Below are 13,762 nucleotides of genomic sequence, written 5' to 3' on the forward strand. Positions count from 1 at the left end.
CTAATGATATTCGTCTAAACCAGATTCCTTCGCTCCTCAATCACTTGCTCATCCAGTTGCGTGGGTCATGCCTATTTTCTGGCTGAACAAATCTTATCAGTATCCATGCATGGAAGTTCATCTTTAGTCTCTAAAACCATGTATTCATCTGCCTAGTCTAAGCATCTTAATCACGTTAATGTTTTTATTTATTTTTGAGACAGAGAGAGACAGAGCATGAGCAGGGGAGGGGCAGAGAGAGAGAGGGAGACAGAATCTGAAGCAGGCTCCAGGCTCTGAGCCGTCAGCACAGAGCCCGACGTGGGGCTCGAACTCACAGACCATGAGATCATGACCTGAGCTGAAGTCAGACACCCAACCGACCCAGGCACCCCACATCTTAATCATTTTATACCAGTTTATTAAGTTGTATATCTTAGGCATTTCAGAATTCTATTTAAAAGCTCTTCCAAAAGGGGTGCCTAGGGGCTCCTGGGTGGCTCAGTCGGTTAAACATCTGACTTCGGCTCAGGTCATGATCTCACGGTTTGTGAGTTCGAGCCCCACGTCAGGCTCTGTGCTGACAGCTCAGAGCCTGGAGCCTGCTTTAGATTCTGTGTCTCTCCATCTCTCAGCCCCTCCCCTGCTCATGCCCTGTGTCTCCCTGTCTCTCAATAAAGAATAAAACATTAAAAAAATTAAAAAAGAAAAACAAATGGAGTGCCTGGGTGTCTCAGTCGGTTAAGCGTCTGACTTCATCTCAGGTCACGATCTCGTGGTTTATGAGTTCGAGCCCCAAATCAGACTCTCTGCTGTCAGCACAGAGCCTGCTTCAAATCCTCTATCCCCCTCTCTGCTCCTTCCCTAGTTGTTCTCTCTCTCAAAATAAATAAATAAAAAAGTTAAAAAAAAATAAAAAATAAAAGCTCCTCCAAAGAATCTTTTCAAGCAAACTCAACTATTATCCTTCTAGTTATTACACAGGTTGCCATAAATCTTATGAATATTGATTAATCTTATAAGTATCTAGGATGTAGATTGTAAACTATGGAAAACTAAAAGATCAACTGGGCAATGGACTCCTTCATAAACCACAGTAATTGACAAGATCGTAGTCAATATTTCAAAGCTTCTACTGCGGTTGTTTAACACTGGTGTTGATGTCACTTTTATGCTCATTTATCATTAAGTTGCAAGGGTGATAACATATGCTACATCAGTGTGACTAGTGTTTGTTTTAAAATAAATGTTGATGATGAAGAAAAAAGTGTTAAGTAAAGGGAAACAAACCTGACAGCAGCAATTTATTTACATGTTAGGGGCATAGACCCCTCTTCCCCCCCCCCCCCACCCCCACAATTCTCTTGTCTGGGACACTTCAGATTCCAAAGATATCTGAATTTAGAGGTTGATCTTTGTTCCTCTCACTCTGCTTAGTTCAATTCAACATACATCTGTCAGTTACCCACTTTTCTAGGGATGCTAAATGATTGACTAAGGTGAGTTGCTTGGTATTAAAGAACTCACAGTGTAATGTTCCCCCAACTTACTCCCTCCCCATCACTTCACACATTCTTGCTTAAGCACTTGCTTTATCCTGATCTTAAGTACACATAATTATTTGTGTACTTGTTTATATCTGTCTTCCTCCAACAATCTACAGGCTCTATAAAATCAAGACCTCTGTGTGTTGTGTGCTGATAATATCCAGAGTGCCTAGAACACTTCGTAGTATATTTTAGTCATTCAGTAGATGCTAAAGTAGTAAATACAGGGGTTACAACAAAGATACAACTCTACACATAAGACAAAGTGGGATGTGACATACCCTAAAAAGGTTCAGGGCAGACCAACATTTTGTAGGGTTCTCGATGTACAAAATCTGGGGAGATGGCTATTTAAGAAAAGGAGCATCCATGTTCAATTCAGAACATAAAAATGTCTACTAATGATTAAAAATCACAACAATTTACAAATTAATATACTGGAGATGTCAGAAAATATGAAAAAAATTAATGATATGCTAATTGATTACATATTAATTAATGCCTGAAAATAACTCTGTTAGCTCTTTTCCTCACAATTCTTGGCTGCATGTTCTTTAATAACCTCTTCATATGTAATATTCTTTATACGTTGAACAAATGAGTGGTTCAGTCTTTGCTGTTTCATGGCTATTCAAAATGCTCGTTAAGTAATATTTGGGATGTGTAAACATGGGGCTTCATTACATTTCTGTGAAACCATTACAAGTTTGTATCTCAGTAGCATGGGAATTTTAATTCTATGCTGCATTTCCCATATGAGAAAGAACTTCCCATTGGTCAAGGTATCCATGAGAACCGAATTACCCAAATAGTGAATGAATACTGAATTGTCTGCAATTTTATACATCGGATGAGTGGAAGAATTTTCTGTAGACTAGCCTCTGGCTTTGTGCATTTTAAATCTTGTTTATCTTCTAGTACCCATACCCTTCTGATGCGGGTACAAAAAGAAGTTATTTCTATATGTCACCTGACCCTCTACCTTAGTGTCATGATGCTGGGTAAACCATCACAGTGAGTAACAGGATTCTACATACGTTGCCCACCAGGAAGACTGCTAATAACTATACACAATGTTGTCTGTGAACCATACAAATATAGTCCATTGTATTCAAACAAAATATATCCCCAACTAATATTCCCCTTATCTGGATCCCAGAAATGCCCTTGGCCACCTAGGTTTACCCAACAGGAGGAGTCTTTAGAGTTGGAAGAGATAGAATTAACCTATTGCAATTAAACTATTTTACTTATGTAAAGTTCACAAAATCCTATAATCTTGTGATCGTGTGGCTTAGGCTCCTCCGGGGATCTTGTGCAGGACCCTGAAGTTACACTTTATTAGCTCCACAGCAAATCTGTGTCTGGTATTCCAAAAAAGTAGAAGTAGACTTAAAGAGTAGACAGGATTACAACTGATTACAGTGTTAGAGGATAATAATGTAGAGGGTAAAATCAGCATGAACACTGAGTTTGCAGGGCATTTTTAGGCAATGGCAGATGGTCCTATTTGGCATGTGCCTCATGGCAAAGAATATGGTACAAGATGCAGTCAGATGGGTAGGTTGGGGGAAACCATGAGGTACCTGAATGCCAGAACAAGAAATTAGAGGGGATATGCATAGGTCACATTTCTTCCTTCTACCTCTAAGATTTCGGAGCCTTTATTTGGCTTTATTAGTTCAGATATATTTGTGTTTGCTAATGTTTTGTTGCTTTTTTAGTGTATACCTTTCAAAAATCAGGACATTTGCTTGTACATGAACTCCTCTGTAGCTTGTCTTTGTTTTGTTTTTTAATATTTTAAATTTGACTCTAGCCTAAAATGGCCACTTTTGTATTTCTTTCATGCACATCAGGGAAACACATACAGTGAGTTCTGTCCCTTTATTGCTTGCCATCGTTCTTAATATAACACTTGGGACCTCGGGCATGTCTAGCACATGGTATTAACTGATTTTCAACAGCATGAGTACTTCGATGCTATGAAGTACTTTAAACAATATAAAACATTCTAAATTTATATGTATCAACAGTCCAAAACATGAAACATGTAATATAAGAAAAAGCATGTATCCTCAGGAATATAGCAATAATATACTTTGAGTTGAAGGCATAACCATCTTCAGAGAAAAGTATAATTTCCAAAAAAGGTCAGTTTAAACCCCCCTCATTTGTTTTTATACCACTAGCACTCCAATTTAAGCAGCTTTGCAAATACTGAAAGTTATTTTATCATGTATGTGCCTGTTCATATCTATGGTGTAGCTGGTGACTATTCTGTGCATTACTTGCATTTATCCTTTTGTGTATAAAGTGGGCATGGATGGCTTTTGCAATCCACAATGAAAGAAAAATGATACTGTTAGTCAACTTGAACTTCTTTGCCCCTTTTATGGCAATACTGGGAGTTACTTTCCTAAAGCGGTGATATTTAAGACTAAAATATTTGGACAGCTACAAGTCTGCTAGAATTTGACTTGGTTTCTCTCATGTGGTTTTTCCATCATGGTGTCTGAAAGCATGTCACAGCTGCCGCATTCATCACAATCCAAAACTGGTCAAGCACTCCTGTAGCGAAAGTGGTCTCTTCTCGGCCCTTCGCCATAAATTGTGCCCCTATTGATATCATTACCAGATTTTTTTAATGGATCTCCAGATTTCAGTACAATGGAGTTTGGTAGGTATCAGTTGAAAAGCCTTATCTAACACCCATAACATCCTTACAAAACAACAACAAAAAAATCTAGTTGTCTCCTTTACAAATGATGTACTACTTTCACTCATCTTTTTTTTTCTTTTTTTTTTTTATTGAAGTATTGACAGGATTAATCGGAAGCAAATACTGACAAGGAAGTTTAGTCATCTGCAAGAGAGATCATGCACTCCGGAAGGGGTACTTGTGTGCCTTGGCTAGTGGGTCAAGTGTCTTGCCAGACATGCCCATGTGACCATAGCTTAATTTTTGCCTTCTCGCCCCTCCTCCCCACGACCTTACCTTTTACCTGTGTCTCTCTATCCAAATCTTTCTTTGTGCTGACCTCTTTAGATGAAAGGAATGCCCCCTGCATTGAAGAGCTGTCATTCCCCTTATTTTCACACACCTCCTCACATAGAAGATGGGACCCCACAATAGAAAAGTGTCAGGTGAATGAAACTGGAGTAGAAATCAAGTCCAAAAGACTTAAGAGCTTAATTTCTCTTCACTTCAATTTTCTAATTGGCTATATAAATCATAGAACTATCTCTTTGCAGATCTGGAACAGGATTTTGGTGTAGCCGATCCAACATGCTTACTTAGCTGATGGGGAAAGAGGTTGGACTCTGGGGTAGAGAAGCTTCCTGGAAGTTATGCCATGCCAGGGCCACCTCTAGAAGGCAGATCTCCTGAACCCCCATCTCTCTTCACCATATCTCAGGAGAACATATCCATATTTTAACGTCAAAATGATTCACTTAATGTCAAATTCATTCAATGAGTGTTGAAGTACAGGATAATTGAAAGGCATTCTTCTAGGTGCTGACTAGTATAAACTCTATTAAGGAAATGTACTATATGAAACCAAGACATGGCTTATGCATACTATTAATATTATTAATATACTATTAATATTAATTACTAGGGAAATGTGTCTTTTCCTATTTATCGCTTTTTAAGTTTATAAGATTTTTAACCATTTGCAATTCATTTTTATCACCAAAGTGAAATATTTTCCAATTTAGGTATATTTCTATAGCATTTTCCCCTTCCTGTTTATCTTGTTGTCCTCAGTGTTCAGTAGCATTGGCTAGATAGCATGTTTTCTTTCTTTAAACTGTCTGTTTTCGTGATTTGATAATTCAGTAGCACAGAAGTGATCCCTTAGAGCAAAGGAAAATTGAAATTCTAACAATCCCAGGTTTTAACCCCTTCTCTGAACATAACAGTTTATCATGTAAACTCCTATTCCTTTCTCCATTCTCCCACTCGACCTTCCCTCTGGGTTCGCCTCTGTGGCTTTGTTAACCACTTTTCTAGATACCCTTTCTTTCTGAAGATTCTGTGAGAACATAGAATTCTGTTTTTCTCATTGTTTTACATGTGATGTCACTGATACACCTGTCCTGATCCTTCCTCTTTTGATTACCTCATCCTTATCTCTGCTCCCTTGTTCTGAAAGCCAATATGATTTCTAATATGAACTCATCCTTATGAATGCCCAACTAAACATCTATTGTCTTGTTTCTCATGTGTTTTAAGACATCTTGTATTAAAAACAAATCCATCTAACCCTCAGTGGGCTAAAGCTAAGATTTGGGGCTCCAACCCATGAAACATGAGATCATGACTTGAACCAAAGTTGGATGCTTAACCAACTGAGCCACCCAGGTGCCCCTAAGTTTGTAAGATTTTAACCATTTGCAATTCATTTTTATGAGCGCATGTATGAGACGGGGAGAGGGCAGAGGGAGAGAGAGAGAGAATCTTAAGCAGGCTCCATGTTTGGCACGGAGCCCTACGCGGGGCTCAATCCCACAAACTGCAAGATCATGACTTGAGCTGAAATCAAGAGTTGGATGCATAACCAAATGAGCCACCCAGGTGCCCCAAGGCCACCAACTTCTTACAGAATGCCTGTTGGCACGTTACCTGGGACTGGGACCCCCTAGAGCCCTAGGTATCAATTGCCCTACAATGAATGGCACCAATATTAATGACAAGCTAGCCTTTTGGTTTTGCTCAGGGGACTCATTAACCATTTTTAGATAAATTTCTACACCATACAATTTAGAACATGTGCCTTTCTGATGTTTGAAATGGGATTCATGTTTAAAGTCCTTGTTTTTTGTTTGTTTTTCCTCTGCCCATTGAGGCATCATGTGGATGATTCTTCTGGACTTTGGTTTCAGTCTCTATAACTGTCTATGTTTCTAAGATGTCTTTGAAAATCTCCAGGACAGAATTTTATGTATAACATATTATCTGTTATTTAAGTCAATTCCATCCCAGACACATCCTCTAAATGTAGAAAAAAAAATCCATCGAGGATGTGTGTGTGTGTGTGTGTGTGTGTGTGTTAATATAACAGGGACAGAAACTTCTGGAGATAACTTGTGTTGGCCTTTATATCTTGCATGATTCATTAATGTACCAATTTGATCCTTTTAACTAGTTGCTGCACCTTTTAGCCCTCTTTTTTCCCCCCAAATGGATTAGATGGTCCTCCTCTGGGCTCCTTTATTTACATTTATAGGGGGACATCGGGCAGGTAACTGTACCCCTTTGAATCCTAGTTTTACTATCATTAAAATGGTGACTGCTTGAGCAGTGGGAGGAGACATGCCATCACTCATAGACACCCAGGAACTGACTCCAGTGCTGGTTGCCTCAAGGCCTGGAGAACCTGAGGAGTCTAGCCATCTTCTTACAAGCAAGAGTGGTGAGTGTGGGAGTAAGTTCAGCCTGAGTGGAATGAAAGCCCTGGATATGCATGGTCAGTGCCCCAGAAAGTATTTTAGACTTTCCTGATGTGGCAAGACCCTATCTTCAAGGACAGGGTCACCAGGAGCTACACACTTGATCAGGAACTCTTCTGCTTTGAGGGTCACTTGCTTCTCTTTGGCTCTCTGTGACTTTCGTTAAGTTTCTGTGCCTCTGCCTAAATAAAGTGGGGCTTGGTCTAGTCTACAGTGTGCATGCTCATGGGTATGGGTTCAACAACCCACACGTGACCCCACTGGAACACTGCACTGATACGCACGTGTGTGTAAATTGTTCTTTGTCCTCGCAGCCTCTTTTTAAAAATAAACCCTAAGTAAGCACCCTGACTATTCATCTTAATATCGGCCACTCCATGTAGAGCTCCTGATGCGTAATGAGGCCTCAAATATTTAACTATATGGAAAAACATAATGCAATTGTATAAGATTTTATGCTTTACAGTACAAAACATTTCTTATTTTTGGGCTTTGCAGTCAATGGCTTTTAAACTGGTATATCCAAGGAATACTGCTGTTCTCTTAAGCTGAACTGAGGGCTTTTGCCTCTAAAATCTAAGAGTAAGAGTCCTTTATCAGTTAACTAAAAACTATCAATGAATAATGGGTTATTGTTTTTTTTTTTTTCCATTTCTGAACTCCTTTCCCACATCATGTTTTTTTCTTAAAAGCTTTGATTTCTATAGTAAGTCTATACCTGGCTCAGCACAGAATTATGTTTTATTATTTTCATTTACATATAATGTCATGAAAACTGACTTTCAGGTGTTCAATTTTTTGAGCAGATAACACTGTTCATAACAATAGCAAGTGCTTTTATCTCCTTTTTATTGAGAGGAAGGGGATTTCCTGCATAAAAATTGCAGACCGCACAGTACCATGTCCTATGCCTGCCTGCCTTTTTTTCAGCCTCCCATCAATTCTGTGATCTGTTTTTATCACCAGGCTTTAAATGATGAGCTTGTGTCATCAAGCAGCCCAATGTCACAGAGCCAGGAAAGGTGAAGCCCAGTTTTTTTGTCTTCAAAACCCACGGTCTTCTCCACTGCATAGACACATGATAGTTCTTAGAGTCTGACCTTCCCTGTTAGGTTATAAGCTCCTTTGACGCAGAGGTTACATTTTATTTACTTTTTCCCTCACACAGAAAATTCTATGAAACTGGATGTGGTTGTCTCCTTTTCATTCCGGGTAGCCATGCCTGCAAGGTGGGCCTTCTATCCAAGGTTCTCCCCACATCGTCTCCAGGACTTGAAAGTACTCGTCTTCTTTTCTATACTAGGATGTGTCTGTCTTTGTCTTTAAGTTGTGGCTCAGTCTGTTCTTGGAAGTCATCCTCAAATGAGGCTTGGCAATGAAAAAGAAACAAATATTAAATTTGTGTTAAAATTTTGTTTTAAAATTGGTTTTAAAATGAATTTTCAGTTGCCAAGGGAAGGGTTGTTTAAAGCTCTCTGAGGTAACAGTTCATATTTAAATACGCCCCATATTAATTCCTTTACAAAATGATTTATACTTGGTATTAACACATTAAGGCAGCCAAAGAAAAACTAGAAGGTGACTCACCAGAAGGCATTCAAGTATCTGATCCAGAAAAAGTAGACAACAACAGAACTTACTCCTGATAAGTTGAGAGTATGTTTAAGATCTAGCCATGTTAGTTATTGTTTTTGTTGCGGTTTTTTGTTTTGTTTTGTTTTGTTTTTTTGGTTAATGTCCCAAAGAGTGGGTATGCTGGTACAACACTGAACTATCTTGTTCTGGGAGACACCATGTAATATTATGGCCTACTGATTGAATGCACAAACTCAAATTCATATTGTTATAGAATTATGTCTTAAATAATTTAACATTTTCTTATTAAAATAGCAGGCATTGATGGAAAGCAGAGTCACAACTATGCCTTATAGCTGCATGAAAATTATCTAGTGTGGCTTTAAGAAAAATATGTTTATTACTCAAAAAAAAACAATAGGTCTTGCTGTCCTCTTTTTCTCCCTCTCTCCCTTTCTCTCTCTCACACACTCTCTCTGTCTCTCTCTGTCTCTGTCTCTGTCTCTCTCTCTCTCTCTCTCTCTCACACACACACACACACACACACATTCTATATATATTCATATACATGTGTATGACTCAGCTAGAAAAATAGTACAGCTGTCAATCACTAAAATTTCCATTTCTGTGTCTGTAAATCAACTTATTTTTGGATCTTGGTGTCCCATGCTGGTTTTACTTGCTTTTGCTTTGTTTTTATTTTTTTTTTCAACGTTTATTTATTTTTGGGACAGAGAGAGACAGAGCATGAACGGGGGAGGGACAGAGAGAGAGGGAGACACAGAATCGGAAACAGGCTCCAGGCTCTGAGCCATCAGCCCAGAGCCCGACGCGGGGCTCGAACTCACAGACCGCGAGATCGTGACCTGGCTGAAGTCGGACGCTTAACCGACTGCGCCACCCAGGCGCCCCGCTTTTGCTTTGTTTTTAATCCAGTTTGAGATTGTTGGCATGCAGTGTCCTGGTGTGGATTAAATGTTTAGAAACAAACTGGAGTTTCATGGAGTTTTCCCCATTCTCTTTTTTAATTTTAAGGATAATGGGTTGCTTCTGAAGATACCACATTTAGAATGATTTGTCCATTTTATGTTAATGGTGAAGATACCACATTTAGAATGATTTGTCCATTTTATGTTAATGGTAATTCAGATCAGCTGAATCAGAAAAAATAAATACTGGTACAGGACTGGAACTCTATTGTCTTGAGATTTTAAGATACTTTCTCTTCCAGTTATTTTCCTTTAATGTTTCATTCAAGCACAGTTGCCAGCCATACAACTATTGCTATGTCACTTGCTTAAAAAATTTGTAGATGGATGTGGAGGAATTAGGGAATAATGCAGTGAAATGTTTATCAATAAAAAAGAAATAATGGAACATAACGTTGGATTTATAAACATTTTGGATAGTGTTTCATTCTAAATAGCTTGTTAATTTCTTATTATAAAAGAAGTTTTAAAAAAAAACAGCAAGGATGAGGCGCCTGGGTGGTTCGGTCAGTTGAGCGTCTGACTTCGGCTCAGGTCATGATCTCATGGCTTGTGAGTTCGAGCCCCACGTCCCAGGCTCTGTGCTGACAGCTCAGAGCCTGGATCCTGCTGCAGATTCTCTGTCTCCCTCTCTCCATGCCCCTCCCCTGCTTACACTCTGTCCCTCTGTCTCTCAAAATAAATAAACATTAAAAGCTTTTTAATTAAAAAAAAAAAAAGCAAGGATAAAAGGAACCTGAACAAAGATGGAAGGTGTTAGCGTCTATATTTTGTACACAGGATAAAAATGTTGGAACACATACAAAAATCAGATTTGTAAATAACTTCAAAATGGATTTTTGTAACCACACCATCTAAAATGGAATATGAAAAATGTTATTTTAAACAGCCAGAGCTTGAGAGACTTGGGGAATATTTTTCAGAATATTGATAAATGGAGAATTGCATTTCTACTGCTTTCTACTTTTTTCCCCAAAGCATGCAAATAAAAAGTTAATTTTTATATGAGAGCAATTTTTAGACCACAAAAGATTTTTTTTTGAGAGTTTCCTCCATAGTGGCCAATTTTGTATGAAACAAATTATTTTAGGCCTAATTGCAGGCAGACTAGTTAGGCCGCTAGCTCTGTTAAGGTTGAATTTCACTTGAACTTTCTAATAGTATGATCGTTTCACAGAATTTAATAACTGGCTCAAATATTTAATAGTGGAAGCTTTCATTAAATTAAAAAGAAATCAAGATATATTTTTAGAAGAAGTAACTTATTTTCCTTATCAGTTTTATCTACTTTAGGAGAAAAGGAAGAGAATGGAACCAATCTCTTTGTATACTTAAATAGACATTAATGCTATAACCCCAGCAAATAATTTATTTCAGTGTATTTCATCATTCAAAAGATTTGGGAAGCACCAAATTGCAGGGATAACTATACTTCTGGCTCTACTGAATAACAAATTGCGCTGCCTATGTGAATCTCTCCACTTGTCTGCTGGATAATCATTCTTTTTAATACTCAGATATATTCTCTAGATCTGTTTCAGATTGCACACGGTCAACTTCTGCACTGCCTAATAGTTTTTGGTTAAGTACAATGGCTCGTTTTGAAATGCAAGTGAGGAAAGATGAGAGTTGAAAGATTTTCTTTCCATGTGTCAGTCTGTAAATAGATGACAAAAGATCATTAAATGGATTAATTTACAAGCATCCTTAGAAATAGAATGTTTTTACATAAAAGCATGTTGTAAACCTTTTTAATTAAATTGCATTGTACCATGCACTCTCTTCTCCCCAGGGTTCTGTTGACCTCTCACCTCTTATTTTGTCCTACAGGCACTCCACTGCTGGTGAGGAGAAGCAGTGACCCAGCGCCAGGCCCACCTGCTGACGCCCAGCCGAGCGCTTCACAATCCAGTGGCCAGAGTCTGAAACCTGTTACTCTAGTAGGTATCCTGGAGTTTGCATTTCTAATGAAAGATCAAAGTGCCTTACCCATAGACTAACTAGGACTTTGGAGTCTTAAGAAGTTGATCATTAGAGATCTTTCAATGGGAAATATATAAATATATATATATATATATATATATATATATGTATATATATATATATACACACACGTATATATACATATATATACATATATATGTGTGTGTGTGTGTGTGTGTGTATATATAGTGTTAGTAATAGGTAGTATGAGCTATCATTAGAATATAAGTTCTAGTGATAGCTATTATTTACAAAATAGTAATTATGTGCCAAGGACTCTTTTATGTGCTTTACCCTAAGTCATTTAAACTTCCACATCATGGTGTGTATAATTTTTTGTCTCCATCTTACTGATAATGAAATTGAGGCAGAAGAAGGTTTAGTAATTAATCTAAAGTCACAGCGCGTAAGTAGAGGAGCCAAGAATTTAACCCAGGTGATTTGGCTCCAAAGGTCATACTCTTAACCAGCGTGCTACTCCGTTGAATTTCCCTCTTCCTGCTTCGTAACACCCAAGGATATAATTTATATATTTTCAGCGTTAATGCAGTGCTTTGTGAGGTCATGCCGTGGTGACTGGTCATGTAGTTTCAAGATACCAATATCATGTATATGTGGTACCAGTATTGGGTTTCTAGAACTCAGCATTCAAAATTAAAGAAAAGTAAAATTATATACCAGAAGTGCTTATAACAAGACATGCTTAACAGCTGAAAGGTTAAATGGAGAATCGTTTCCTGAAGAGACAATATCCTCCTTTTATATGGTACTGATGGATCTTTCTGATAAATCCTGAGTCACTTTGAGGAGTTGTAACTGTGGCCCATTCTTTGAAATAGCCTGGGGTTTAGATTTTGGTTAATGGCTATCTGTTACTGCAAAAGGTGGTCTTCAATAACATAGTCATATTAAAAAGTTTCCTAAAAGCAAGGCTCTTCTCCATATTAAGTCTCACTGTGGACAGTGCCTTAAGAAAAAAAGCAGTGTTTTCAAGGTACGGAAGGATGCTGAATTAGCTAACCAGGTTCTCCCAGTCTGGTGTAAAATGTTTTTATCAAGAACCAGTGCCATGAGTGCTAAGAACCAGTACATGAGGTAGGAGTCACTATGCCAAACCATTGAGTATTTACTAATAAGTTTATGGCAGTATTTTGGCATAGTTCTTTTTGTAAACAAGGAAGCAAGTGTTCTGAAAATATTTTAGATGTAATGTTTCCCCACCAAACTTTTAAGGAAACATATTTAATGGAACATGACTTTAATAGAAATCAGGTATATGTGTTCTACTTAATGGTGAGTATAAACAGAACCAATATGTGGGGTTTGTGTGTGTGTGTGTGTTTAACACACTGATTGAGACCGTGTTAAGCCCAAGCATATTGGATTGGAGGAAGGGAAGCTATATAATGAGAAAAGTTACAGTTTACTGCTTATTTTTACAATGTCAGTAAACCCCCAAATTAGAGTGTATCTGATTGTGTTGCCATCATTCACATGCAGAAAATCACCAGTATTTTGTTCAGTGTTTTTTTTTTTTTTCACTTACGCTCTGTGTTTAGACCAAGTAAAGATATTTAATATTGCTTTCTTACAGGAAATGAAGACTATTATGTTTCTGATAGATTCCATATTCTTACCAAACTGTGATACCATTGAGTTCTAAGTTGAGGTATTTGGTGAGGGAGTATATTATTACTAGCAAAGATGCAAATCCCAATTCAAGAAGAAAGACTGGTGCCCCACATCCTTTTCCCTAACCGTATACAAGTTACCAAGCAGTGGCTGAGTCTGCATGTATCAACAGTAAAAAGGAAAACACATCTCTTCCTTTTCTGAGTGTTCTCTTTGACTGATGAAGTGTAGACCTGAGACCCAAAGAATAGACTCTGGTCCTTGGCTTGCCACAGAATACTGCTGCATCACACACAGCCTTCTCTTTCTTCAACTGTAAAATAATGTCCAAGAAAACGTTAAGCCCTCACAGTCCAAGGTACAGACATATGCCTTGTTTATCTTTCTGTTTCTAGTGTCAAATACATGGAGGATTCTCAGTGTACATGTGTGTTGGACTTTGGAATGCGAGATGCATATTAGTCTGGGAAAAGCTCTAGAATTTCTCAGCAATTTACCCACCTTTTCTGATACGAGCATTCTCTCTGTTCTCCGAAAGAGATCTACCACGTAAAGGTTTGTCTGCTCCAAAGTCTAGTTCACCCCAGGCAAGAAACAGTT

At 38.1% G+C, this 13,762-nt stretch overlaps 1 protein-coding gene across 1 annotated transcript in view; it reads left to right on the forward strand.

The window, feature by feature from the left end:
• PARD3B (par-3 family cell polarity regulator beta) overlaps positions 1-13,762 on the forward strand; it is a 1,010,919-nt gene that overhangs the window by 461,067 nt on the left and 536,090 nt on the right. The window contains exon 4 of the mRNA XM_030325489.1: positions 11,378-11,487. Coding sequence (XP_030181349.1) covers positions 11,378-11,487 — 110 coding nt within the window. The remainder of the gene's footprint in view (positions 1-11,377; positions 11,488-13,762) is intronic.

This window comes from Lynx canadensis, chromosome C1 (genome assembly GCF_007474595.2).
Source record: "Lynx canadensis isolate LIC74 chromosome C1, mLynCan4.pri.v2, whole genome shotgun sequence".
Lineage (NCBI taxonomy): Eukaryota > Metazoa > Chordata > Mammalia > Carnivora > Felidae > Lynx > Lynx canadensis.